At 53.0% G+C, this 23123-nt stretch overlaps 10 protein-coding genes across 10 annotated transcripts; all 10 read left to right on the forward strand.

Moving 5' to 3' along the window:
* Nucleotides 1–792: 792 nt before the first annotated feature.
* On the forward strand, nt 793–3741 carry DQ04_00411090 (hypothetical protein; the record flags this gene model as incomplete). The annotated part of the gene is made up of 1 exon (XM_009308944.1): nt 793–3741. One exon carries the CDS (start codon nt 793–795, stop codon nt 3739–3741), a length of 2949 nt encoding a protein of 982 aa, XP_009307219.1.
* A 511-nt stretch (nt 3742–4252) lies between these two features.
* Nucleotides 4253–4960, forward strand: DQ04_00411100 (hypothetical protein; the record flags this gene model as incomplete). Its single annotated transcript, XM_009308945.1, has 1 exon — nt 4253–4960. One exon carries the CDS (start codon nt 4253–4255, stop codon nt 4958–4960), a length of 708 nt encoding a protein of 235 aa, XP_009307220.1.
* A 1180-nt stretch (nt 4961–6140) lies between these two features.
* On the forward strand, nt 6141–8138 carry DQ04_00411110 (hypothetical protein; the record flags this gene model as incomplete). Its single annotated transcript, XM_009308946.1, has 1 exon — nt 6141–8138. One exon carries the CDS (start codon nt 6141–6143, stop codon nt 8136–8138), a length of 1998 nt encoding a protein of 665 aa, XP_009307221.1.
* A 462-nt stretch (nt 8139–8600) lies between these two features.
* DQ04_00411120 (hypothetical protein) lies at nt 8601–10340 on the forward strand (the record flags this gene model as incomplete). Its single annotated transcript, XM_009308947.1, has 1 exon — nt 8601–10340. One exon carries the CDS (start codon nt 8601–8603, stop codon nt 10338–10340), a length of 1740 nt encoding a protein of 579 aa, XP_009307222.1.
* A 485-nt stretch (nt 10341–10825) lies between these two features.
* DQ04_00411130 (hypothetical protein) lies at nt 10826–11305 on the forward strand (the record flags this gene model as incomplete). Its single annotated transcript, XM_009308948.1, has 1 exon — nt 10826–11305. One exon carries the CDS (start codon nt 10826–10828, stop codon nt 11303–11305), a length of 480 nt encoding a protein of 159 aa, XP_009307223.1.
* Nucleotides 11306–11648: 343 nt separating this feature from the next.
* Nucleotides 11649–13766, forward strand: DQ04_00411140 (Phosphoribosylamine--glycine ligase; the record flags this gene model as incomplete). Its single annotated transcript, XM_009308949.1, has 1 exon — nt 11649–13766. The coding sequence occupies one exon, from the start codon at nt 11649–11651 to the stop codon at nt 13764–13766; it is 2118 nt and encodes a 705-aa protein (XP_009307224.1).
* Nucleotides 13767–14179: 413 nt separating this feature from the next.
* DQ04_00411150 (carbohydrate kinase, thermoresistant glucokinase) lies at nt 14180–14743 on the forward strand (the record flags this gene model as incomplete). The annotated part of the gene is made up of 1 exon (XM_009308950.1): nt 14180–14743. One exon carries the CDS (start codon nt 14180–14182, stop codon nt 14741–14743), a length of 564 nt encoding a protein of 187 aa, XP_009307225.1.
* A 315-nt stretch (nt 14744–15058) lies between these two features.
* On the forward strand, nt 15059–16957 carry DQ04_00411160 (flagellar associated protein; the record flags this gene model as incomplete). Its single annotated transcript, XM_009308951.1, has 1 exon — nt 15059–16957. The coding sequence occupies one exon, from the start codon at nt 15059–15061 to the stop codon at nt 16955–16957; it is 1899 nt and encodes a 632-aa protein (XP_009307226.1).
* Nucleotides 16958–17877: 920 nt separating this feature from the next.
* On the forward strand, nt 17878–18555 carry DQ04_00411170 (hypothetical protein; the record flags this gene model as incomplete). Its single annotated transcript, XM_009308952.1, has 1 exon — nt 17878–18555. One exon carries the CDS (start codon nt 17878–17880, stop codon nt 18553–18555), a length of 678 nt encoding a protein of 225 aa, XP_009307227.1.
* A 983-nt stretch (nt 18556–19538) lies between these two features.
* Nucleotides 19539–23051, forward strand: DQ04_00411180 (putative solute carrier family 12 member 9-like; the record flags this gene model as incomplete). Its single annotated transcript, XM_009308953.1, has 1 exon — nt 19539–23051. The coding sequence occupies one exon, from the start codon at nt 19539–19541 to the stop codon at nt 23049–23051; it is 3513 nt and encodes a 1170-aa protein (XP_009307228.1).
* Nucleotides 23052–23123: the final 72 nt, after the last annotated feature.

The raw sequence follows: 23123 nt of genomic DNA on the forward strand, positions 1-23123 counted from the left end.
GCACGCTGCTAGGACCAATGACGACTCCGAGGTTAGGGCCGCCTTGCAACCCGACAAGGATGAGAGACCAAACCCGCGGGAACACCAGCGCAACCGCAGTGGTGCCTCCCGGTGGGACGTCTCTCCCTTTTGAACATATACACACGACATCTCTTTGCCCTTCCTCCTACTATGCCAAAGTGTGGGCTGCAAAATGCCGAAGCGTCCAAACTTCCATCCTGGACAAGAACATGGACCGCGATGTCGCCGTTGGCATTGGCCTTTGCACAACATGCTCGTGAGTTGGCGTGTGGCCTAATGGCCGCGCATGCGTTACTGCGAACCACCGGGTCAACTGCACGATGCCATCCCCCGTAGTGGCCTTCACCGGAACGTAGCGCCTCATCAGTGACGCGGCGACAAACCAGATGGAGATGAACCCTCACAACACCGTGTTCGACGCGGTGCACCCAATTGGGTCGCAAGTTCAGCGAGGCGGTGTCGCAGACGGACATGAAGATGTGGTTGTGAGAAGTGGCCTCCGATAAAGACAGCGAAACGGAGGTGGAAATTGGCAGGATAAGAAGCAGTGCTGCACAAGATGTATTAAACTGAGGCTATGTGGTTTTCGTCTTTTTTCTATTATTTTTTTCATTGTTTTTCTCCTTGTATTGCACCTGCTCTTAGGAGGAAGTAAGCTGCTGGGTTCGTGGAGGTAATCCAGGGAGTGCTGTTAAGGCTTTGGTTTTCGGCATCGAAGGAGAAGCGTACGGGCACTCAGTAGTGCCGTTGAGTCCAATTGAAAGATACTTTATGAGCATATTTATTATACCCCGGTCGGGCACGTACTACGGCCACTTCGAGTTTGCCGTGGTGAAGTCTGGGAGGCAGCGGTCAAAGCTTAAGGTGACGGTTGCCGATGAGCAGCACACACGCCCTGTGTACGTGACGAAGGGCACATGGCCCTCCGGGAACAGACTCGCGTTGCCGCCAGGTAACTACCGTGTTCGGGTGGAATTGCTGCTTCCGCGCCTTGACGGCTCGTCCCTTTTGCTTGATGCCCTTGAGCGGAACTACTACGTCGTTAAGCAGCGGGACATTGGGCCAGCGTCCGCCACGCCCTTGTTAGTGCGGCCCCTGCGGGAGGAGTTCGCGCTGCGTGACGGCCATGCGCAGCATCTTGGCACGCTGCTGACCGCTGCAACACCTTTTTCCGCCGATCAAGTGAACGGATGCGAGGTAGCAACACCGTTTGTTTCCTTTGCACCTTCTCACAGGAGCACGCCAAATCACGACGATCGCTCCTACTCGTTGCCAAATTTTTTGGAGAGGGATATTGCTGCCGAGGGGGAATGCGGCAAACACATAGACGCCGCCGTGGAGGTGAATCGTGGTTCTTCTCTCAACAACAACAGTAGCAACAGTGCTGAGCAGGCTGATGTGCACGCACGTGATCCTGCGTCAGCAGAGGTGCTCTTGGCATTCTCTCAACGCTTATCAAGGCGGGCGACACCGTTCTCGATGCCGATCTATTCGCATTTGGATAGTGATACGGCAGCACAGCTGTCTCACCCGCACTTTGCACGAGAACCAATGCGGGCACCATCGCATGAGTACCAACAGTCGGGGGAAACTGGCGGAGGCACAAAAGCGGCGCTCCCCAGAAATGGTGTCACTTCGAATTTCACACCGTCCTCTGCCATGCCGTGTATCTGGGAATTGCCCCCAACTCCAGAAAGGGGGGCTGGTCTGAATGCCGAAGTTAGCAGTCTTGACCAGGCGTCTGAAGTTTTGACTGAGGGGCAACAGGATCGGGACAACGCACCAATGCATGTGTTGTACAGTCGGTCTGTAGAGCCATCTCGTGATGTTTTACGGCCGCAGACGTTGCGGGCGTTCTCCGTACGGTCGTCTGAAGCAGGTATGCCAGGACAACTCCCACGCGATGATTTTGTGGAGTGTTCCGCCGAGGGAATTAGTGTGGAATCATGTCATAATTATTCTACCCAGTCGACTCGTGCGTCTGGGTCTCTCCGACTTCCATATGGAGCGGCAATGCCGTTTCTGAATGAAGCTGTTGGGATTTGTTCGCTAAATGGGAGGCATCCGGAGTCTCCTGCATGCCTGAGCACCCCATTGGCGAAGCCGTCAAGCAATCTCACGGCGGGTGGTAGTTGTGACATCAACACCCCTGCGTCTTCTTGGGGCCCGATGCCCGCCGTCTTGCACCGTGATCCTACCCCTGCCGAGGCGCCTGAGGTGTTCTCCACCCCGCGAGAGCGCCTGCCCTCTAAGGGTGAGTATTCAAATAACTCTGCGCTTCCAACTTCAATGCTATCCTCCACGATTGAAAAGGAAGAGGAGGCCTCTCCTATGAGTGTTGCTGGTAGCAATCATTGGAGGTCGTTTGATCGGAGCAGCACACAACTGACGAGCCCGCGTCTGTCTTCTTGCAAATACGGCCCTATGTTTGTTGTGCCGCCCCCTGACGTGATTGACGTGCACATTCCTTTCTCCTTTGCACTCGCCTTTGGTGTCCCCAACGCCAGACCCGTGTCAAAATCCATTTTTTTGAATGTGCTGGTTGAAGAGGAGACGGAAACTGGAGTCAAGCCACCAGAGCCCATGATTTGTGTGGTACCTTCTGCGTTGGCAGAGGTGCCGACAATTGCAAAGGGAATATCCAGTGCTTGGGTGTGTTCACCTTCTATACGTGCTGATGAAAGGCGTGGCGTAATAGAGTTGCTGGGTGGTGCAGTAGGTGAGCCGCGCAACGGTATGATCATCTCAACTGTGTGCGTGGGCCCTTCGTGGAATGGACTTACACTCTCTGGCATTCAGTTCGTCCTGGACACCTTTGACGAGGGAGCCAATGCGTGGCAGTTTTTCGTGAGCTTTAGAGAAATCGAGAGCATTGACGATGAGGTTGAGAATGAGAATGGGGACGGGACGCTGGGAGAGGACGGAGAAAGCAGTGCCATCATACATGAAAAGAACATGCATATGTCAAACGTGGATGAGCGCGCACTTGGTGCGGAGGTGTTGTACAATTCACTGCCCTACATCCGCTGCTTCAAGAACGAAAACGGCGCGGTGATGCTCGAAGTGCACCGCAAGAGCGCTGTTGTTGCATGCGACCCCGTCCAGAAAAACTCGAGGATTGCTATGTACTTCGGCACAGCCACAACAAAAACTGGCGTGGAGCAGCAACCATACATCTCCGTTCTTGTGGATTATCGTACTGTGTTCTTTTCTTCGGTTCGTGATGAGAAAATCCCCGAGGTACTTCATACCATCATGATGAGCAGCGTTGAGTCGATGCATAAGACTGGACGGGTCGCTTTTGTGCGGCTGCGCGAGGTGGAGTTCCTGTCTCAGCAGCACAGACTTGTGGCATTCGCCGATGAGGTCATTCTGAATAACGAAAAAGCGAGCCGATTTGAGAGTAGTGGGCGGCAAAAGCAGACGTGTGGTGACGGAAGGCAGGGAACCCTCGCTGCGTGGGTGGCTGGGGAGAACCCTGGACTTCAAGCGCNAGCCGATTTGAGAGTAGTGGGCGGCAAAAGCAGACGTGTGGTGACGGAAGGCAGGGAACCCTCGCTGCGTGGGTGGCTGGGGAGAACCCTGGACTTCAAGCGCGGCGGCGCGTTGCTTTTCACTAATGTACCGTTTCTTTGGGGCTGGAGGAACGCGTCGCGAACAGGCAGAGTGCCTATGGAGGCAATGAATGGTAAACTGCGGTTAAGCAGGCATGCCGTTTAGGGGGAAGTCAGTCAAGTTTTTTTTTTTACATATCGTTCAGTTTGTTTGTTTCTCATTCCTCCCTTTCTTATCCACTGCTAGCGATGTCACTGTTTGAGGGCTTCTGTGCTTTTTTTTTTTTTTTTGNCATGTGCAAACAAAAAAAAATTCCGTCGCCGCTGTCATGGCGTCCTAACTACTCCGGCCTGACCGGAGCTGCGGAACGCTAGAGAGAGAGTGTGTGCCCCGTTTTGTGCGCCACAAGCACACAATTGCCTATGTTGCACAGCACGACTGCGTGATGGCAGAACCTTTTTTTTTTTTGTCCTCTTCATGTCTCCGGTTCTGCTGCTGTCTCTGCCCCCCTCAACTCTCTGCGTGCTGCGATAAGTAAAACCTGCCGAACGCCAGCTCTATAAATAGAACAGAAACCGCAACGGAAAAGAAAAGGTTAGAAGCAAGAATAAAGAAGTGAAGAGGCAAATCAAACCTCAAGAAAGATCGTCACTGAGGAAAGGATTCGCGAGAAACGATGCTGACTAACCTTGGGCTTGAGAGTGAGCAGCGGGGTCGCAACAACCGAGTCAGGGGCCGCCGCCACGCCCCTCGGGACGAGATGACAGGGCCCCAGCCAGCTTACATGACAGCCCCTTTCGCCGTGCAGCAGGAGCCGTCGCGGGGTTTGCCGACAGCGGGGGATCAGCCGATTCAGGAGATATATATAAACAATGAGGATGAATACGTGCCTTCTGCTGCTGGTTACCAGTCTCTGTCGCCACAGTTGCGACAGGATCGCCTCTCTAAAGGGGGATTGAACATATTCTCGTGGAACACAGATGCACCAACGGCTCCCCAGCCCCGAGTGACACGGGATCGCGATGCGGGTGAGCTCCTTCGGCTAAAGCCGCGCGACGCCGAGACACAGCGTGATATTGAGGTTCGGGAGAAGTTTGAAGGAAACACGCATGGCCGCTTTTTGTGCTTCAGTGAAGACGCTAGAGATGGTGCACAGGGAAAGATGCGTGTTTGCGTCAACGCCGACAGCAACGGACTGCAAAAAGCACTTGACTTCGGTCACCCCGACGGAATCGTGCGGCAGATCGACATGGCACCGCGCGGGAGGCGGCGGTCCGCCCCCAGCGACGCCGGCGGCGACGGCATCGCCGGCTTTGCGGGGATGGGGATGAACGGCGGCGGCAGGCCGTACAACCCGAGGAGGGACGCGCCGGTTGGCTACTAGTGACCCGCAGCCGACGGACGAAAGAAGAGAGAGAATGAGGAAAGAGTGGGGAGCAGGCAAGAAGAAAAGGAGAGCTGTGTCGGTACAGAATCGCCGACACAAATACAAATAGAGATCAGGGCAGGGCCTCTTTGCCAGCGAAAATGGGATGGGGAAGTTCGTTTTCCCTCTCTCCCTCTCTCTTTCTTTCTTACTCCTTGTGTGTATGTGACTGTGTATGTGTCTCTGTGATTAGGTTACTGTGAGATATTTATATTGTCATGGATCTGCTCCGTCTGGGCGCACAAGACGTTATGGCCGTGTATCGCTGTGGTGCGCGGGTGTAAAAGGAAAACGCTTATAGAGAATGAAAAGTTAACGTTCTCACCTGAGAGATACGAGATCTTCCAGAAGGATCTTAAATGATTCATTAATCTACTGATACGAAAAAAGGGGAAAAGACGGAAAGGAAACGATGGAATAAGTGTGAAAATAGGTAAAGCAGTAGTGCAAGATGAAGACACGTCCGTAGTTCATGAACACAGTTTTTTTTTTGTTTCTATCATCTGTTGTTTGTTACTACTCTCCAGTTTACGTTGTTTTGTGTCTTCTTTAACTGGTTCCATCCTTTCCATCTCGTGGTTCTTTTTTTTTTCCCGTGCTTGCCCCTGCCTCGTAGTATTCTCCGAAAAGTGAGATATATGGTCTTCATTCATGGTCGCATTTCCCGTGCTTCATCGTGCTTTGTTTTTTGGTATAGAAAGGAAACGGACCAGGCTTTATGATTATCATTGAGTTTCTTGCCGCTGGGTGTTGCGGTTTCGGCTGGCGGTTGCGGACATGACTGAGCGGACGCAGCAGGATGGGTTTATATTGCTTTTGTTCCCTCTGTCTCCTTCTCCTATTCCTCTCAAAGGCGTTACAAGGGAAAGAGGTAGTGTGTAGAAGTGTGAAAGTTTGTGACACGGTGCGGGAGGCGTCACTCCTTCTGCCTCTCCCTATTGTTTTCTCTAGTGGCTCCATGAAGCAATTGGGCGTGCGGCGTGCTGCCTCGTTCCACGTGCATCTTCTATATTGTGGTTTGATTCCTCCGTGTGTGGGGAGAGGATCCTTATGTATTCCGTTGTGGAATCCAAAGCGGCGCTGTGCGAGCCACCTATCGTTCATTAGCACGGAATCAGAAATTACCACTAATGTCACCATGAAGAGCCATAATAACAACAACACAGATGTTTCTGTTACTGTTGGTGCTGCAGATGTCAGTGCCTCTACTACACCCGACGAGATTTGTCCCCCGGCGCTACTCCCTCAGCCACCACCAATAGAAAAGGTGAGTCCCCAACCGCAGCCCACACCATCGCTCCACGACGACATTGAAGAGGACGCCGCAGATGTGTGGGATATAAAGCGGATGCTCTTTTCGCTGAAGGACCAGCACACTGGTGTGGTGTCACATATAGACGCCGCGGAGCGGCTACGGAGCATGGCACTTCTAGATGAGTGGATGATAAATAAACTCTTTCACGACAGCGGCTGGTTGCGTCAGCTGCAAACGAACGGAGAGGAGGCGCCACGTTATCGTAGTGTCGTGGGCGAATACAAAATTCTGCGCTACCTGTTGCACCGCTTTCTTTCAGATGAGTCCATGTGGTATGATGAATTAAGCGAGCTAATGCAATGCATTCTTGGGTGGAGGTTGAAAGCAAACGGAGGTGCTACTCCTGATGGGGATGAGGATGAGACCATCTCGCTGGGTGTTCCACGCACACTTCTCGCCGGGTCAGAGAAGATGAACTTTTATACCAACGGCGTGCAGGACGCCCTCTGGGAATTTCTCCACACAAAGAGGGGTTCTTTTGGAGGGCCCGGTGCGCTCTGGTATGCGTTTGTGGCATCTCATCGCAACATGCTGTCGCTGCCGTCGCCCCAGCGCCCGCCGTTCAGTGGCTACGAGCACCATCCCGCTCTCTCAGAGGCGGAGTTTGCTGAAGTGACGCGTCCCACAAGAGCGGCAGGAGACGACGAAGCTTCAACGAAACTGATTCGCGGCGTGACACTGCACTGGCCAGAAGAGTGGAATCCGTCGGCCACCGAGCAGGAAGTTTCTGCTGTCAATGATGCGGATGCAACACTTCCAAGCGATGATGAACGGCGGAAGTTCTACTCGCGTGATGAGTTCTACATGAGCCTTGTGATGCCGGATGAAACGGCTTTGGCTGCGGTGTGTGACGCTCCGGTTGGTGCCTCTCTTTTGCCTCACGCTGAGCAGCAGGTGAATCTCAGTCACACCCACCAGCGTGAAGAGCGCGGTCTCCTCAATCCAGTAAACGGAGAAATCGAGGACTTTCACCTCACACGCCTGTGGGACGTCTTTCAGAAGATGAGGCTGGAGGACAATATAGACATATATCGTGCAGTGTGCGGAAGGCTGGAGAGTATGCAAGCGGAGGTTTTTGCGGACATGATGGCGAGAAAGGGGCTGTTGCTGCTCTTCTTCGCTCGTGATGAGGTGAGGGCACTGACGTCACCTGCGGTGACGTATCGGCGACTGTGGTGCCTGCACACGGAGCTGAACGTGTTGGCGTCATGGGTCTCATCGTCCTGCTGCAGCAGGCAATCACCGCCTCCATCTTTTGAAATGCTCCCACTATCTTCCAGGTTGTCATTCAGCTGTTTCGCTCAAGAGCATGTGCCAATGCAGCGGAGCATGTACCGGCTGGACACCGCAGCTGCGTCCCCTGCACATCTATACTATCGATACTGCCAGCTGTATCCGCACATCGCCGTGCGCGGTGGGTATGACCCGCAGCCCGACGCAGCAAACAGAGTTTCTGAGAAACCTCCGGACGCACCATCTGTGTTGCTGGATCCGCCAGCGTTTCCACGCTTCGAATGGCTCACTGAGCTCCAACAGCTGGCATTCCAGTTTCCTTTCGAAAATATAGCCAGCTCTCCTGGTCAGATAGGATCAAACATCAGTGCAACGGTTAGCTGTTCCCCCCAAAATCCATCTCATTCTGAGGTAACGGAGACGTCAGAGCCCAACCCCACTGATAGGCCTTCTACCGTAGTTAAGCGTCGCGGCAGGGCAAGGAGAGCGGTGGAACCGGTAGAGCCCGAGGCTGCTGCAAGCACTGAGGGGGATCCTGTTATAGAGGAGGGTAATAATCAACCCGGAAAGGAGGCTATATGGGTTTAATTTGGTGGTACCGAGGCTAGTCTCCTGCGTGCGTTCTGCAAGGGGGATGCGGTACTTTTTTTTTGCGGAGATGCATGTGGGAGCTCGCTTTTTATGAGCAAGGAATGCGTTTTCTTTCCCTGTTGAGGTTTCTTTGATTGTGGTGTGAACGGCTTTGTTCTTGGGTCCCGTGGGGTGACTGTGATGCCTGTCTGCTTCTTGTCACCTGTATTTCTTCTTTTTGTTACTTCCATGCGCTGCTGGTGGTGCTGCTAGGGCTTCGGAAAGGAAGGTGGGAGGTGGTGACGCCCATTCCCCAGCTTTGGTTCGTTGCTTGTGTTCTTGCGTTTTTTTCAACGCCTAACACTTTCACAAGCGAGTCACACTAGCAGGAAAACAGCAGTCAGAAGTACGGCATTGGTCAAGGAGAGAGAGAGAGGGAGGACGGGAAAGTGTGAAGAGGCGGAAGCTTTGTCTGGCAGCATGATGCGGCGACTGATATCAGGCGACAAGAGTCTTAGTCGCTGCTTCGGCGTCCTTCCCGGTGGTGACCGAGCGGCCTTCTGCTTTGCACGCTTCGTGGCAACCTACCCGTCACCATCGTCAAACCGCGGTGTGAGCAAGTCGGGCCGCAAGAAGTACAACTTTCTCACAAGCACACGGCTCGTGGAGACGGCGCGTGAGCCGCGAAGTCGTAGGGATATCCGCTTACGCGACGACGTCTTCTTCCACCGGCGCACACAATTTCGAGAATCTGTCAACAGCAACATTGCGAAATACATACGGTACTTTCCTGAGAACGTCAAGCGGTATGTTTTCTACAAAAACAAGCCGGTGAATGTCGTTAACGCGTCGTTTCTGGGGATGCGCAAGGTGCCAGGATGTGTCTTGCGCCGAATTCTACAACTTACGGAAGATGAAATCTTGAAGCCTAAGAACCGCGAGCATCTGATAGAATTGATTGAGAGCACAGGCACGACACCGCCGACAAAAGAAGAGTGGGCACGCTATACCGACAAGAAGACTGGGGAGATTAACATCAATTTATACTATCATTCGAACCTAGACAAACCTATGCGTATTTTCTGTCTTCTACTGAATTCACCACCGCCTTTCAGGGAGTTCCAGGCATTTATGTTGTTGAATCGCAACAACTTCGACATTTGCCCACCCATGCGCACATGGTCGTTGCGGCAGGGTCCTCTGCGCGACGAGGAGCTCGTGGAACGCGGCTCACAGAAGGAGGTACGTGACATGGTGGGTGAGCTGGCGGACTACCAGCGTCCCCATGTGATGCGGGCCTTTAAGAACCTTACTTTGGAGGAGCGTAAGACAGTGCTCGAAAAGGCGGAGGCTAATCGAAAGGAGTTGCGCCACGAATACGAGCGGGAGCGGCTGTTTGGAGCGAAGTTAATGTGTGGTGTGACGGCGCTGAAGGAGGTTCGTGCGTTGACGAGTCCCGCCATCACATACTACAACCAGGAGTACTACAAGTACATCATCCGCTTGGGTGGCTCTGTTGAGGCGACGCTGCGGCGGTCGAAGGATGAGATACCGCGTTGGTACACGTTGCCGAAGGAGGCGCGGCTGAAGTACTACTGCTTCGAGCGCGCTGTGGAGATGCACCCTGTTGGCGGTGCCCACCTCTACCTTCGCTACTGTTGCCGCGACTACGGGTTGTCCCGTGAGGACTCGATGGAGCGGTGGTCGGGGCTTTCGGACCTGCAAAAGGCGGCGCTTAATTTCTGCTTCTACGCGCCGATATCCGCACCGCGGCGCTCCACGTCTGCGTTTCGTCGGTTTTACGTCAGTCAGTGCTACCGCCATGGACTTGTGATGACGGGAAAGGCGTGCAGCAATCGGGCCTTCTTTGCGCGCGTGAAAAAAATCTGGATGCGCATGAATGCAGATGAAAGGGCTCAGTTCGAGGACACGGAATCATTCTCGTCGGTGTTCCCACTTCATTCACCGTCGTCGACAGCGCCGAGCGGACGAAACGCCTTAGACACGAGCTGTGCTGAAACTGCTACTGCTGCGACAGTGTCGGCTGAAGGAGACACCGTGCAGAGTGATAATGATTGTAGTGGCGAGGCTGAAGATGATTTTTTTTACTTCGAGGACGAAGCCATCGAGGACGATCCCAACCAGCACAGCGCCCAACGGTGCGAAGCACATGGAATGTTGCATCCGCAGAAAGAGGAGCACGCCATTTTCACCATCTAGGAAAAAAAAACAAATGGTTGATGTCTTCTTCTTATTTCCTTGGTGAGCATGCTTCTACTCCATGCGACGGTGTTGGGGCTGTGGATGGGAGAGCAAGGGTACCTGCTACCGTGTAGCGGTGGCCCACGTAATTGTACAGTTACCAGGACGGGTTAGATGAGAGTCGAGATAATAACAAAACAAAAACGGATGCCGCGCAATCTGTACGAACTTTTTTTTTCTTTGCGGAGCTTGCCGTAACCCAAAGGAGAGTGTGTGTGTGCCTGGAGGAGGGGCTGGTCGAGTTGCTTGCGGTAACGACGAAGGAGGTACATGGAGTAAGTAGTTGCTCTCCCTCTCTCCCTCCCCCTTAGATTGCGATGACTCCGTTTGCAGTACGCGGCTTGATATAATGGATCATTCATGTTTCTTTTTTACAAATCTCTTTCTTGTCCCAGCACTTTGGTACATGGTGGAAAGAGCTAGAGGCTGACATCATCTACGTCATGGCCACCAATGCACAGTACAGCCACTGTATGGAACTCCTTGCCTTTCACAAGCCGGTAGATCGCTACGCGTATACCCAGACATTGCTACAGCAGAACCGTCTCGCACGTAGCCCGCCTCCTGTGCGATGTGCGTCGCCAGCGCGATCAACAATCCTTCACGCAGTTAGTCACACTTCCACTACTGCTGCTCTTGGTGGCGGTGTGCAGCGCAGTACTATGGGATCACCCAAGAGCAAGGGTGATGCTTCCGCGCTGTGCATTGACAGAAGGTACAGCGAAAACAGTGGCCGGCCGCAGCAGTCGCAGCCAGTGACTGCCCATGCATGGCGTTTCGCAGGGCGCGCTGGTAACCGCGACTACTTCTCGTTGCCAGCGTCCAGTGTCTCTCGCAGTGCACAGATGCAGCTTGAGGTTCAGCGTGAGGAGAGGCGGCATATTGAGCGTCTGCGGCGTAGACTGAATACCGGTGGGCGGTAGCACGTGCCCCATATGCATTGAAAAGAGGGGCACCGCATTTCGGTGACAGTGATGGTAGTCTTGTCTTGTCTGGTTCTCTATACCACATGAGATGAAGCTGTGTGTAGTTGTTTGCTATCCTCACTACGCCATTGTGTAAAACAAAGACGAAGACAAGAAGCGAAAGTGTATTACGGAAAGAAGATCATCTAAACATATCTTGTTAGGAATGTGTTATTATTTCTACTTCGATTATTATTATTATTATTTTTATTATTATTATTGTCGTTTTTGTTCGTATTATCTTTCTTTGGCTGATGTAACAGAGAAAGTTGAATTACATCCAGCACCTTTTTACGCTAATATGGAAGCACCGCCAGAGACGCAGCAGCAGCAGCATGCGCATGCTTTATTGCAGATGTTTGGATGTTCCGCTAAGGTGGCGCACCGCATTGTCGCTCAGTACTGGCCCGATACAGAAGGTAGCGAGCGAGAGTTGCGGCGCAGACAACAGCCGTGCTTGCTAGCGCTCGAAGTGTTATTGGAACAGAAAGATTACCTGTGTCATTTGGGAAGGTCCATCTTACCTATCAATGAAACAACACTGCCATGCTTCCGAAAGGAGTTGCTCTCGGAGCCGAGCAGCGGCTATCCATCGCTGACATGGGGACAGGTACAGCAAACCATTAACAGTGGACCTGGTATTGAGATCTTTTTTATCAATAGTGCATCTGGTATCGCCGAAGATCCTGTCGTTTACGAAGAGTTCTACCAAAATAGAATTGTTGCGGAGGGCTTCGCCGACATTGTCGGTTTTATCACGTCCCTGGATGGCCTCGCGCCTCTCGTAGACTACCTCCACGCCAGGCACTTTGGTGGGCTACAGCCACCTCCTCTCCGCTCCTCTTCCCAGTGGAGGAAATGTGCAAAGGGTGAGATCAGCGTGTCGCTGAAGGCAGGTGAGGTGTTTGCGGTGACAACTGCACCAAAAGAAGCAGCACTGCAAACACTCAAGCGTCGCGTTCGTGTCCTTTTTGGGAACGATGTATTAACGTCAAAGTCAAAACGACAGGATAAGAGTGGTATGCAGTTAGCCTTGAAGGAGAAGGGTTTGACGTACATCCGAGGGCAATCTGGGCACGACGTGACGAAGCTGAAACAATGGCAGCGGGAACAGGGCATTCCGTTTCCTGTAGTTCTTAAACCAGTGAGTGGTGCAGGCTCGGAGTTTGTGACTCTGTGCCGCAACGAAGCTGATCTGGACGTGGCATTCGCTGTTTGCCGTGATGTGAAGACGACGCAGCAGACAGATGCTTCTCATATGCTCTTGCAGGAATACGTTGAAGGGCAGGAGTATGTTGTCAATGTTGTGAGTTACCAGGGAAAGCACGTTGTCTCTGATGTCTGGAAAAGTTGGAAGTACCCACTCGAAGTGTACTGCACACGGCTCCTTCCCGCCGCAGAAGAAAATCTCACACGCGCATTTTTCAGCCGCATCCGCGACCGTCCCCCTTCTCCGGTCAACACTACAGCCTTGTTATACGACCGTCTCGAGTTCGTGCATAACTTGTCCGAGCTGCCTGAGGACAGCGAAGAGCGGCGCGTTGTTGCGTACACACTTCAATGCGTCGATGCCCTTGACATGCGTCAGGGATGTTCGCACTGCGAGGTGCGCGTAGACGGGAGACCTGGGAGTAACAGCTTTGGCATGCCAATCCTTATCGAGCTCAACGCGCGCATGCTCGGTGCCGCCCCTCGCGCCACACCACTGGTTGGATACAATCAGTACACACTCCTGATGTATTTGGCTCTCTGCGCTGCGTCCATCCTGGAGGAAGAATGGGGTGATGAAAGTGGTGGTCATTGTGACACTGACGTTAGCGGAGAGTCGGAGGAGGAAAAAAAGAAGAAGCGGTGCATGTTGCCTTGGCCGCCTGTTCCGCTGCTTTATCGTTCATTTACAACGGGGATCACCCGCCACGTGATTTTTTTTCGGGCTGCGGAGGACAGCTATGTCTGCGCTCCCGGAGTTCGAGGTATCAAGGCGTTGCAGACATTCCGCAACTTCTCAAGAGACACTATATACAACGAAAAGCAGAAGGCAAGCACATTGCTGTACGTGCGCAAAACAATGGACCTTCTGAGTTCGCCTGGTGCATGTGTACTGGAGGGCAGCGATGCAGACATCCGTCGCGACACGGCATACATACGTCGTGTGGAGAACAAGGACCTCAGTGAGTGGAAGGTGCCGCTGGATGCCGCATTGGCAGCCACGCAGGGATCCCTAAATACCAACGCACAGCCACGTCACACCACTGAGGCGGGGATGTCCTCTGCAGCGATAAAGCAGATGGAGGCATTCTTGCGTACGGAGCCGCCGCTGTTCGTTTCTGTGGAGTACGTAGAGAAGCTGAAGCTATTGGGTCTCCTCCATCTCGTTTGCGGTCACGGTGGTGGCGCCACTGCCACGGCCAACTCTTAACCCAAGCAAATGAAAGACAGAAGGTCAACTGGGCGGAACAAAACAAGACCAAATATATGTGATACATGGTATGTAGTCGTATGCATACACAAATGGGGAGGGAGTAAGAATATTGTGTGCGAAAAGGGGAGGGATGCTCGAGACAAGACGAGGTGTGATACATGGAGGAGCTTAGCAAACGTCCCCCCCTCCTTCACGTCGTGTTCCAAGTTTTATTTTCTGTGTTTGCTTTCTTATTTTTTTTGTCACCCTGCATTCTCTTACTGTTTTTGGTGTATTCTTTACCGTGTGCTGCACCTCAAAGGTATGATGATCACATTGATTTTGCTTCTCTGTTTTTGTCCTACTCGTCTCGTCATCGATTTAGTGTGTAAGCGCTGCTCTTGCTTGGCTGCTGGGCGGAGAAAGTGTCAATGACGTCACGGCCGGTTGCGTCATTGGCGCCGGCAGCGACGGCTGTGGTCGTCATGGGCCCGTCGGGCACCGGCAAGAGCACAATTGGCCCCCGCCTCGCAGAGACACTCGGGTGGACCTTTGCGGAGGGCGACGACCACCATCCGGTGGGAAACGTGCAGAAGATGGCGGCAGGCGTGCCGCTCGATGACGCCGATCGCCTCCCGTGGCTGCAGCAACTACGCCGTGACGTGATTGAGCAGAAGATGGCGGCAGGGGACGGCGGTGTCGTGCTCGCGTGCTCCGCACTGCGTGCGTCTTACAGAGACGTGCTTCGTGGCGGTAAGCGCTCAGACGTGTTCTTCGTCGAGCTGAGCGGCTGCATGGCACTCGTCGAGCAGCGGCTGCAGGGGCGGCAGCATGCGTACATGCCGCCGTCACTGCTGGCGTCGCAGTATGACACGTTCGAGCCTCTGGAGTTGGAGGTGGAGACTGGGATGCGCGTGTCGATCGCACTGGAGCTAGACGAAATTGTACGAGTAGTGGTTGCGGAGTTGCGGCAGAGGCGACTGATCTGCGGTTAGGACGTCACTCCGCAGATTTGAATCCCCTCAGTGTTGTTCTTGGGTGCTTTTTGTTGTTGTTCTTTCCAGTTTTTTTGGTGGTGGGGAATATGTTTCTTATTGGGTGTGCATGTACGCTCTATTCTCCCTTTCAGTGTTTTTTTTTTGGTTTTGCGCTTACTCTCTCTCTCTCTCGGTGTGCGTGTGTCTCGGTGTGGGCTAGAAGTGGTTGAATCCCAAAGAACGTCATTATAACGTGTGGTGAAGATTAGATTCACGAGCAAGCACACTTGACCTCGACATCAAACAGATCACGCGCACATACCCCTTCTCGCCATGGCCGCCAAAGAGTATGAGGGCACGGCGCGGTTGACGCTCGATGCCGTCATCGGCTTCGGGGGCCGCGTGCCCAACAGCATCATCGCCCACCCAGACGGTGATCATTTGGTCTATGCGCTGGGTGCCTGTGTCGTGATTCAGGATCTTAATGACCGCACCGCCTCTGATTTTGTCTACGGGCACAACGACAAGATCAGCTGTATCACTGTGAGCTCGAGTGGGCGCTACATCGCGTCAGGGCAGATGACGCACCCGGGATTCCAGGCAGATGTTTGCATTATTGACTTTGAGAAGCGCCGTTTGGTTCACCGCATGCTTCTCCACAAGGTAAAGGTGCAGGCGCTCGCCTTCTCTAAGGACGAGCAGTACCTTGTCTCCATTGGCGGCGTGGATGATAACGCCGTTGTGGTGTGGGACGTGTCAACGGGACGCCCGCTCTGTGGCGCGCCTGCACACCATACGGAGTCGAAAGCGGTTGCTTTCTTTAACAACAACAGTGAGAAACTCATCACGGGGGGTGTAGGCTCACTTCGTGTGTGGACCATTGACCCAGTGGACCGCAAGATGAACCCTGACGATGTCAACATGGGCAACATGCGTCGCAGCATCACAACCATCGCTGTGGAGGCCACAGATCGCTACATGTACTGTGGCACGACAACCGGTGACGTTTTGTGTGTCCTGCTGGAACGTAACGCTAACACTTTCAAAATGAGCGGTCCGCAGAAGAAACTCTCTGGTGGCGTCACCTCCATACTGCTCAACTTGTCCGGTGACGTTTTGGTGGGAAGCGGTTCTGGCGAAGTGGCGCTGCTCTCCAAGATCAATCTAACACTGCTCAAGCAGGTGACCGTTCAAGGCGCCGTTACAGGACTTGCCATCGCCCCACAGGGTTACATTGTGGGTACAATAGAAAGCAATGTGTACCTTGTCGAAGGTGGTAACTTTCATGCAGAACTGCGATTGACCTGCCACAGTGACACCGTGAACGACATTGCGTTCCCTGATGGTTTCAGTGCTCTTTTTGCAACCTGTTGTGGTCCAGACATTAGAGTGTGGAATACATCGACGACCAATGAGCTCCTGCGCATTCAAATTAATGGACTCATATGCAATTGCATTCAGTTTACTAAAGATGGCTCGATGATAGTCTCTGGTTGGGATGATGGCAAGCTGCGCGCTTTCGGTCCACAGTCTGGGAAACTAGTCTTTGCTGTCAATGATGCCCACAAGAGAGAAGGGATAAAGAGTGTGAACGGAGGTAATGGTGGTGTGACAGCTGTCTGCGTCGACAATACATCACAGCGCATTATCTCTGGTGGTGCGGATGGTCTTGTCCGAGTCTGGTTGGTGCAAGGCAACCACTGTACGCTTGAGGCCTCGATGAAGGAGCACAAGGCAACTGTAAATGCCATCTGCGTTTCACACGACAATACGGAGTGTGTCAGTGCAAGTGATGACGGCAGCTGCATTGTGTGGGACTTGGTGCGGCACGTCCGTCGCGATGTCATCTACTCCCAGACGAGGTTCCGTGCAGTGGAGTACTTTGTAGATGAGAGCCAGCTGCTGACAACTGGCACGAACAAAACCATTACGTGGTGGGACTCTGTGGACTGTGGTGCAATTCGCGAGATCCCTGGCAGCAGGACTGGCGAGGTGAATAGTCTCTCCATGTCCGCCGATGGGCGCTACTTTGTCTCGGGTGGCGACGACCGCATTGTGAAGGTGTGGGGCTACGACGAAGGCGTCTGCGTCGCGGTGGGGCTGGCGCACAGCTGCAACATCACTAAGGTGCGGGTGTCGCCCGACGGCAAGAAGATCGTCTCGGTCGGCGACGAGGGCGCCATTATGATTTGGTCCGTTGGGGATCTTAATATTCGCTCGCTGGCTGACTAACCCCCATGAAGTGCGTGTGAGAATGCAAGAGTGAAACAAAAGAAAAATAGAGAGCGAAGGCAAAGGGAAGGAAGGAGGAGAGAAGAAAATGGGGTGAGGGGAAGGANGGGAAAAAGAAATTGGAGCTTAGTAGGAGTGGCGGGGGAGCACGTCACGTCTGATGGATTTCTGCGGCGCTTTGTGGATTCCGTGATAGTGAATGCGCGCAGCAAAAGAAGCAGAGAAAAAAAACACCAAAGGAACGAACACATCTTCGTTAGCGCAGCAACAGCAAAGAAGGATGAAATAAAAATTCGACTGTTTGCGAGTATAGAGTGCAAAGCGAAGAAAAAAAAAGGGGGAGAAAACAACAAGAACACAGAAGATCGGAAGGATAAGCCGCGCAGCAGCAGCAGCATTAGGGATGGTTTGGGTGGGTTCCAGTGTTGGTGCCAAACTGGTCTGAGAACGTCGATAAGGATATTGCATGGCCCCATTGTCGTCATGGCCACAACGTGCAGCAGTACTTCATTGTGTTCTCTGTGATGTGTTTGTGTGTGTGTGTGTGTGTTTGTTTTGATACGTTTGGTGGTAGATTGGATTCCCTGACGTCTCAATTGCCGTTTTTTTTTGTTTCGGCTGTTGCGGCTTCCCTCGACTGCAATGTAACTCAGCTAGGCAGCATGTATGAAGAGAGCGATGGAGGGGATGCATTCCCCCGGAGGCACACCTATTGTCGTGGCCTTCTCGTATTCAATATGCAGATGTGTACACAGGCATGCGTGCAAATGTGCGTGGATTGTCGTTTTTTGTTTGGCGAATGGAGTGCAAATGAGGTGTATCTGTGCTCTTTCCTTGTTTCTTTCTTTTTTTCTTCTTCGTTGTTCTCTCCTGTAATCAATGCCGTGTAGTCGCTGCAGCTGCAGAATCAGCTGCCTGGAATGAGCGCCAGCAGGGGTTCCGCATTGGATGAACCACATGTGACGGGAGGTAACAGCAAGTCGCAGATGGAGAGCCAGGAGAACCATCTCTTTGCGTATCAGTTCACCCCCACGCCATGCGAACCGCTACGGATGGAGAGGTTTCGCTTAGAGAACATATTCATGTGCTTCGCCTCTGTGTGTGGTTTCGCCTTTGCAATTGCGTCGCTTAACACACCGATATCTCGCCTGAAGACGCCGGAGCTTGAAATTACCATCGATGGGTGGATGGTGCACGGATGCCTACAGTCGAACTGTGGGAGCTACTTTTTGTGGCTTAGGCTCTGCGACGAAATCGCCGCCAATGCGTCGCTGTTCGTTGGCTTGGCTGCCACACATGTAGTCGCAATGTTTGTGAATATTGTGTTTAGTGGTTTTTTAGTATTTGGTCGCGTCGGTGTATCAAAATACATGGTGGTGGTGCTCGCCTTTGTGTCCATGCTGCTGGTGTTTATGGCTGGGATGGGTGCCCTGAGCGTGCACGCGTCCCCGCTCTGTCACAACCGATCACTGCAGTCGATGGGATTCAAGTCCGGACCCGCCTTACCATTGCTCCTGACAGACTTCCTACTTCTATTGGTGGCCTTTGTGTTTTATATCATTCGCCGGTACTGTAGGCCGCCACGCTACCACTTCTGAAGCTGCAGAGCAAGTGAAAAGAATCGATGGAGCAATGAGGGGCACGTTGTGGATTGGTTTACCACTTTTAGGAGTACATTTTCCCCTTATTTCCGTGTGTTGTTCTCTTTTTTAGTCTCAGCAGCATTCAATTTCTCTTCTTCATTCTTTCTATCTATCTCTCTCTCTCTCTCTCTCTCTCTCGAGCTGTGCATTTATTGGATTTAAAGTAACTCCATGTTGTCGCCATGGAAATGAAGTGGGGCACGGATGGAGAAGGCGTCTCTGCAAGATAATGTCGGCAATGCAAGAGCAATATGTTGTTCTCCATGCACTTGCTACATGTCATCACCGTCACGTGTTGTGGTCACTCGGATACCCTGCCTTGCAGCGCCCTCGTGTTGCAAAGCGGTGTGGCCTCGAGAGGTCTTTGAGTGTGTGACAATGTGGAGGCACACTCGTTGTTAGTCTGTACTCAAGGCGCATGCAACCTCCTCTCGCATGGGGCCCTTTATCAACACACGCACATACATACATCGTGTGGGGTGAGGAGTCTTGGCTCCGGTGCAGTGCGTGCTGGTGTGAAGACCGCACGAACCTTTGGGCTTCCCCTATTGCTATGGAGGCACGGCTCTCGTGCCCGTGCGACTGCCGTCAGGTTCATACGCAAATAGACATACGCGGACAGAGCGGCAGGAAGTTAACAGAGAGAAGCCGATGCTAGTGGCTTTGCAAACAAAGTAGTTGTGCCGGAATACCACTCTCTTGTTGGTGTTTCTTCGATTGCTGAGTTTTGTCATCGCCCCTTCTCTCTCTCTCTCTCCCTCTTTGTATACGATTGGGTGTTGTTGCGGGTGAGACTTCTTCTTTGCGTTTCATTCTGTGCTGCATACCCTTGTTTTTCTCTTGGCTGAGCGGGAAAGAAGAGAGAGAAAGAGAGGCGGGATAAAGCTGGGTGGGGGTGTGTGGTGTGGAGGCGGAATAGTCGCTCGCAGGGGGAGGTGATGGCGAAGCCCGTATACCTTGCAGCCTCTTTCAACGACAGCTCTCTCTCTCCCGACGTGTCGTACCGGCGCCGCGTGTCGGCGGAGTATGTCGGCTTTGGCGGGTACAACAGGACAGCGATGGCGCGCGTCTCACGGAGTTCGTCGCGATTCGCGACTGAAGATGCGACCGACAACGCCGATGACGTTTCCCTCTCCGCGACGTTCAACGACTCCGTGTCAGTGGCGACGAAGCGTACCAAGAGGACCTGGGATGGCGTCTTTCTCCCGGTGTCCATTTCCATTTTTGGTGTGGTACTGTTCTTCCGGTTACCGTGGATTGTTGGCGAGTGTGGGCTCTGGCTCACCCTTGTGGGGATTGTGTTGAGTTTCCTCGTCACGCTCCTTGCTACGTGCAGCCTGGCCGCCATAAGCACCAATGGGTACGTTGGCGATGGCGGGGTGTACATGATGGTGTCACGCTGTCTCGGGCCACAAATGGGCGTCACGGTTGGAATGACGTTGGTGCTGGCCAACACATTAGCCTCGGCGATGTACCTTGTGGGAAGTGTCGAAGCTGTCATTAAATCCCTCGGAAATGATACGCTCCTGCGTTGGCTGGAAACACAAACGTATGGAGTAACAGTTGGAGCGAGTAGCCTCACACTGTTGTTCCTCCTCCTTGTCAGTTTTCTGAAGTTGGATAAGGTATTTCGATTAATATGCTTCACACTAACGTTTGCTGCTTTGTTAAACTTTATCATATCCGCGTTTGTGCGAACCACGCCGTTCCCCTCCCAAGGGTACACAACCGTATCGGGTGAGACGCTGCGACGCAACTGGTCCCCCGACTTTACTGAAGGGACAAACTTCCAGAAGGCGCTCTACGTCCTCTTCCCTGGCGTCTGTGGGCTTATGAGTGGTGTGTCATGCAGTGGAGAGCTGAAAAATGGGCCCAAGGCAATTCCAAAAGGCATCATGTACGCATGGCTTCTTTCATTCGCCACATATTTGGTGACGGCTGTTGTGGTGGCCGCCTCGTTTGAGAGGAAATTCCTCAAGAAGGACTACCATATTTTGGGGAGGGCCTCATTTGAACCTCTCTTTATCCCTGGTATCTTTTGTGCATCCTTTGCTGCAGTACTGTCTGGAATGGTGGGGTCATCGCGTGTGCTGAGCGCCATCGCGACCGATGGCATTATGCCGTTCTGGTTTTTTCGGTGGATGGCTCGCTTTCGTCCAAAGGGTCGTCTGCAGATTAGTCTACTGGTGTTGTACACCTGCATTCAGGTTATTCTGTTTTTTGGCAACACCTACACGTTGGTATCAGCTTTTACAACGCAAGTTTTTTTGGTGACATTTGTGGCCCTCAGCCTTAGTGTGTTTTTGTCTTCCGCACTAGGCATCACAAGCTTTCGCCCGGTGTTCTCCTTTTTCAATACCCTGACTGCCCTCATTGGAGCGCTGGCGTCCCTTGCCCTGATGTTCTTTATTCAACCCATCATGGCCTTCAGTGTGCTGCTGTTCATGTTTATAGCGTTCGTGTTGGTGGACCTGTATATTGATTTGTCGAAGGTGTACTGGGGTGACGCTTCACAGCCGCTGATGTTTCACCTCGTGCGTAAATTTCTTCTTCGCCTGGATGAGCGGAAGGCGCATGTGCGGCACTGGCGGCCGTCTATCGTTCACGTTGTCACAGATCCACTTTGTTCGCTGAATCTTATCCACCTCGCCAACAACCTAAAGAAGGGTGGTCTCTATGAGGTCTGCTTCGTTTTGCGTGGCGAGTTCGGTGTTACCACAAAGGCTGTGTTCCGCTGGAAAGGATGGCTCATGGACTTCATCGAAGCAAGCGGTATAAAGGCGTTTCCAGTGGTGATGTCCGCGGAAGAACTGCGTCCGGCGGTGCAGAGCATGCTGCGGCTCTGCGGGCTGGGCAGCATGCGCCCCAACACGGTGCTCCTCTCGATGGATGAGATACTGCAGCGAGAGCACTTTCAAACTATTTACAAAGCGTACAAGAGTAATGTGGGAGCTGCATTGGCAATAGACGGACACCAGAGAGTTCAGTTTGTGGGCGAGGGTGCAAAGGATGGCCGGTTACACCGCGTGGAGAGATGCCAGGAGCAAGTCTCGTCTGTTTCTCTGAAGGCCCCGTGCGATGCTGAGGGACAGTCACATGAGAAGGATGCACGATCAAATCCACCAGAGAGTTCCCCTGTGCAAATCATTGAAAGTCCTGGAAAAACTATTCGCATCGGTTCTTTCCCCGCTTCTTACCGGCACCGTGGTATTCTCTGTGAAGACTCATCCCTTCTTGGAGCTGGTAGTGGCGTTGCCACTGCCTCAGTCGCTAAAGATCATCCCATGGGTGTGAGGAGTTGTGTGTCTGATGAAAAAAAGAGACTTTTCTCCCCACTTGATGTGGATGGTGTTCTTTCATCATTACTGCTCCCACCAGAGGTGCACACCTTGCAGGAGGATGCATCTGTTGATAAAAGGGAGGTGCAGAATAGTGAGGATGACTTATCGAACATTGACAATAACTGGAGTGAATGGTTGAAGCAAAGCATGTGGGGGAAGAAGGGTTTGACACAGGATTCTGTTAGCACTGAGTGTGGGGCTTCAACGACGATGCAGCGGCGTGAATCTGCGTCTCCCCCGGAAGAAGTCCCGAAAGGAACTGCAAGGGTGGGCGAAGGAGATGAGGGCCAATGGACTAAACGAGCCCATGCGTACCGCACGAAGCGTCCGTTCCGTTGGGGTCTTTTTCGCTCTGGACGAACTAATGCCGATGAGGATGAGGAACAACGCCTCGTTGAGCAGATGGTGGCACACCGTCACAGGTCCCAATTGAAAAGTGAAGTTGACCTCGCTGGGTATCGTGACAAGACGGAGTTTTGCTGCATCGCACGTGACGCAGCAAACGCCTACATGAATGTCGTAATAGCCAGCAACATGGATCTTCTCGACACCGACGCGATCGAAAAGAAGGGAAAGGAGCGAAAATGGTTCATTGACGTGTGGATGCCGGAGGAGAACGACGCGACCCTCTTCCTCATGGCGCACTGCTTCTGTCTGACAAGTGTGTGGAAGAGGCACGCCGTGGTGCGGGTAGTCTCCGTAGTGACAACAAACAAGGAGGTGCAGCAGGAGGTGCATGATATTCGGTCGATGCTCAAGTTACATCGACTGGCAGCACATCCGCGTGTGGTGACGCTTGAAGAAGAGATGATTCGCAGCGGTGTGAGCGATATTGCAACGATGGAGCGCCGTTTTGACGATCCACAAACGCGACCGGTTGTCATCAATGCTCTTGTGCATGCGGAGATTGAGCAGACACAGCAGCGCGTGGCGGTGTTGATGATGCGTGTACCGCCCTTCGCTCCGGTGCGGGAGGAAGTCGGGGACAGCAGCGCACTGGCGGTGCAGGCTGAGGCGTGGTTCGACTCGCTGCGGGTGATGACGTCGAGGCTGCCGCCCTGCCTGGTGCTGGCCGGGGGCGCGCTCCGCTGCCGCAGCACGGACTGGTGATATCGCACACTCAAGAGCGCGCCAAGGGAGAAAAGAAAGAAAGAGAAAGAAAGAGAAAGAAAGGGGCGATCG

The sequence above is a fragment of the Trypanosoma grayi genome (genome assembly GCF_000691245.1).
Source record: "Trypanosoma grayi strain ANR4 Tgr_41_V1, whole genome shotgun sequence".
Classification (NCBI taxonomy): Eukaryota; Euglenozoa; class Kinetoplastea; order Trypanosomatida; family Trypanosomatidae; genus Trypanosoma; species Trypanosoma grayi.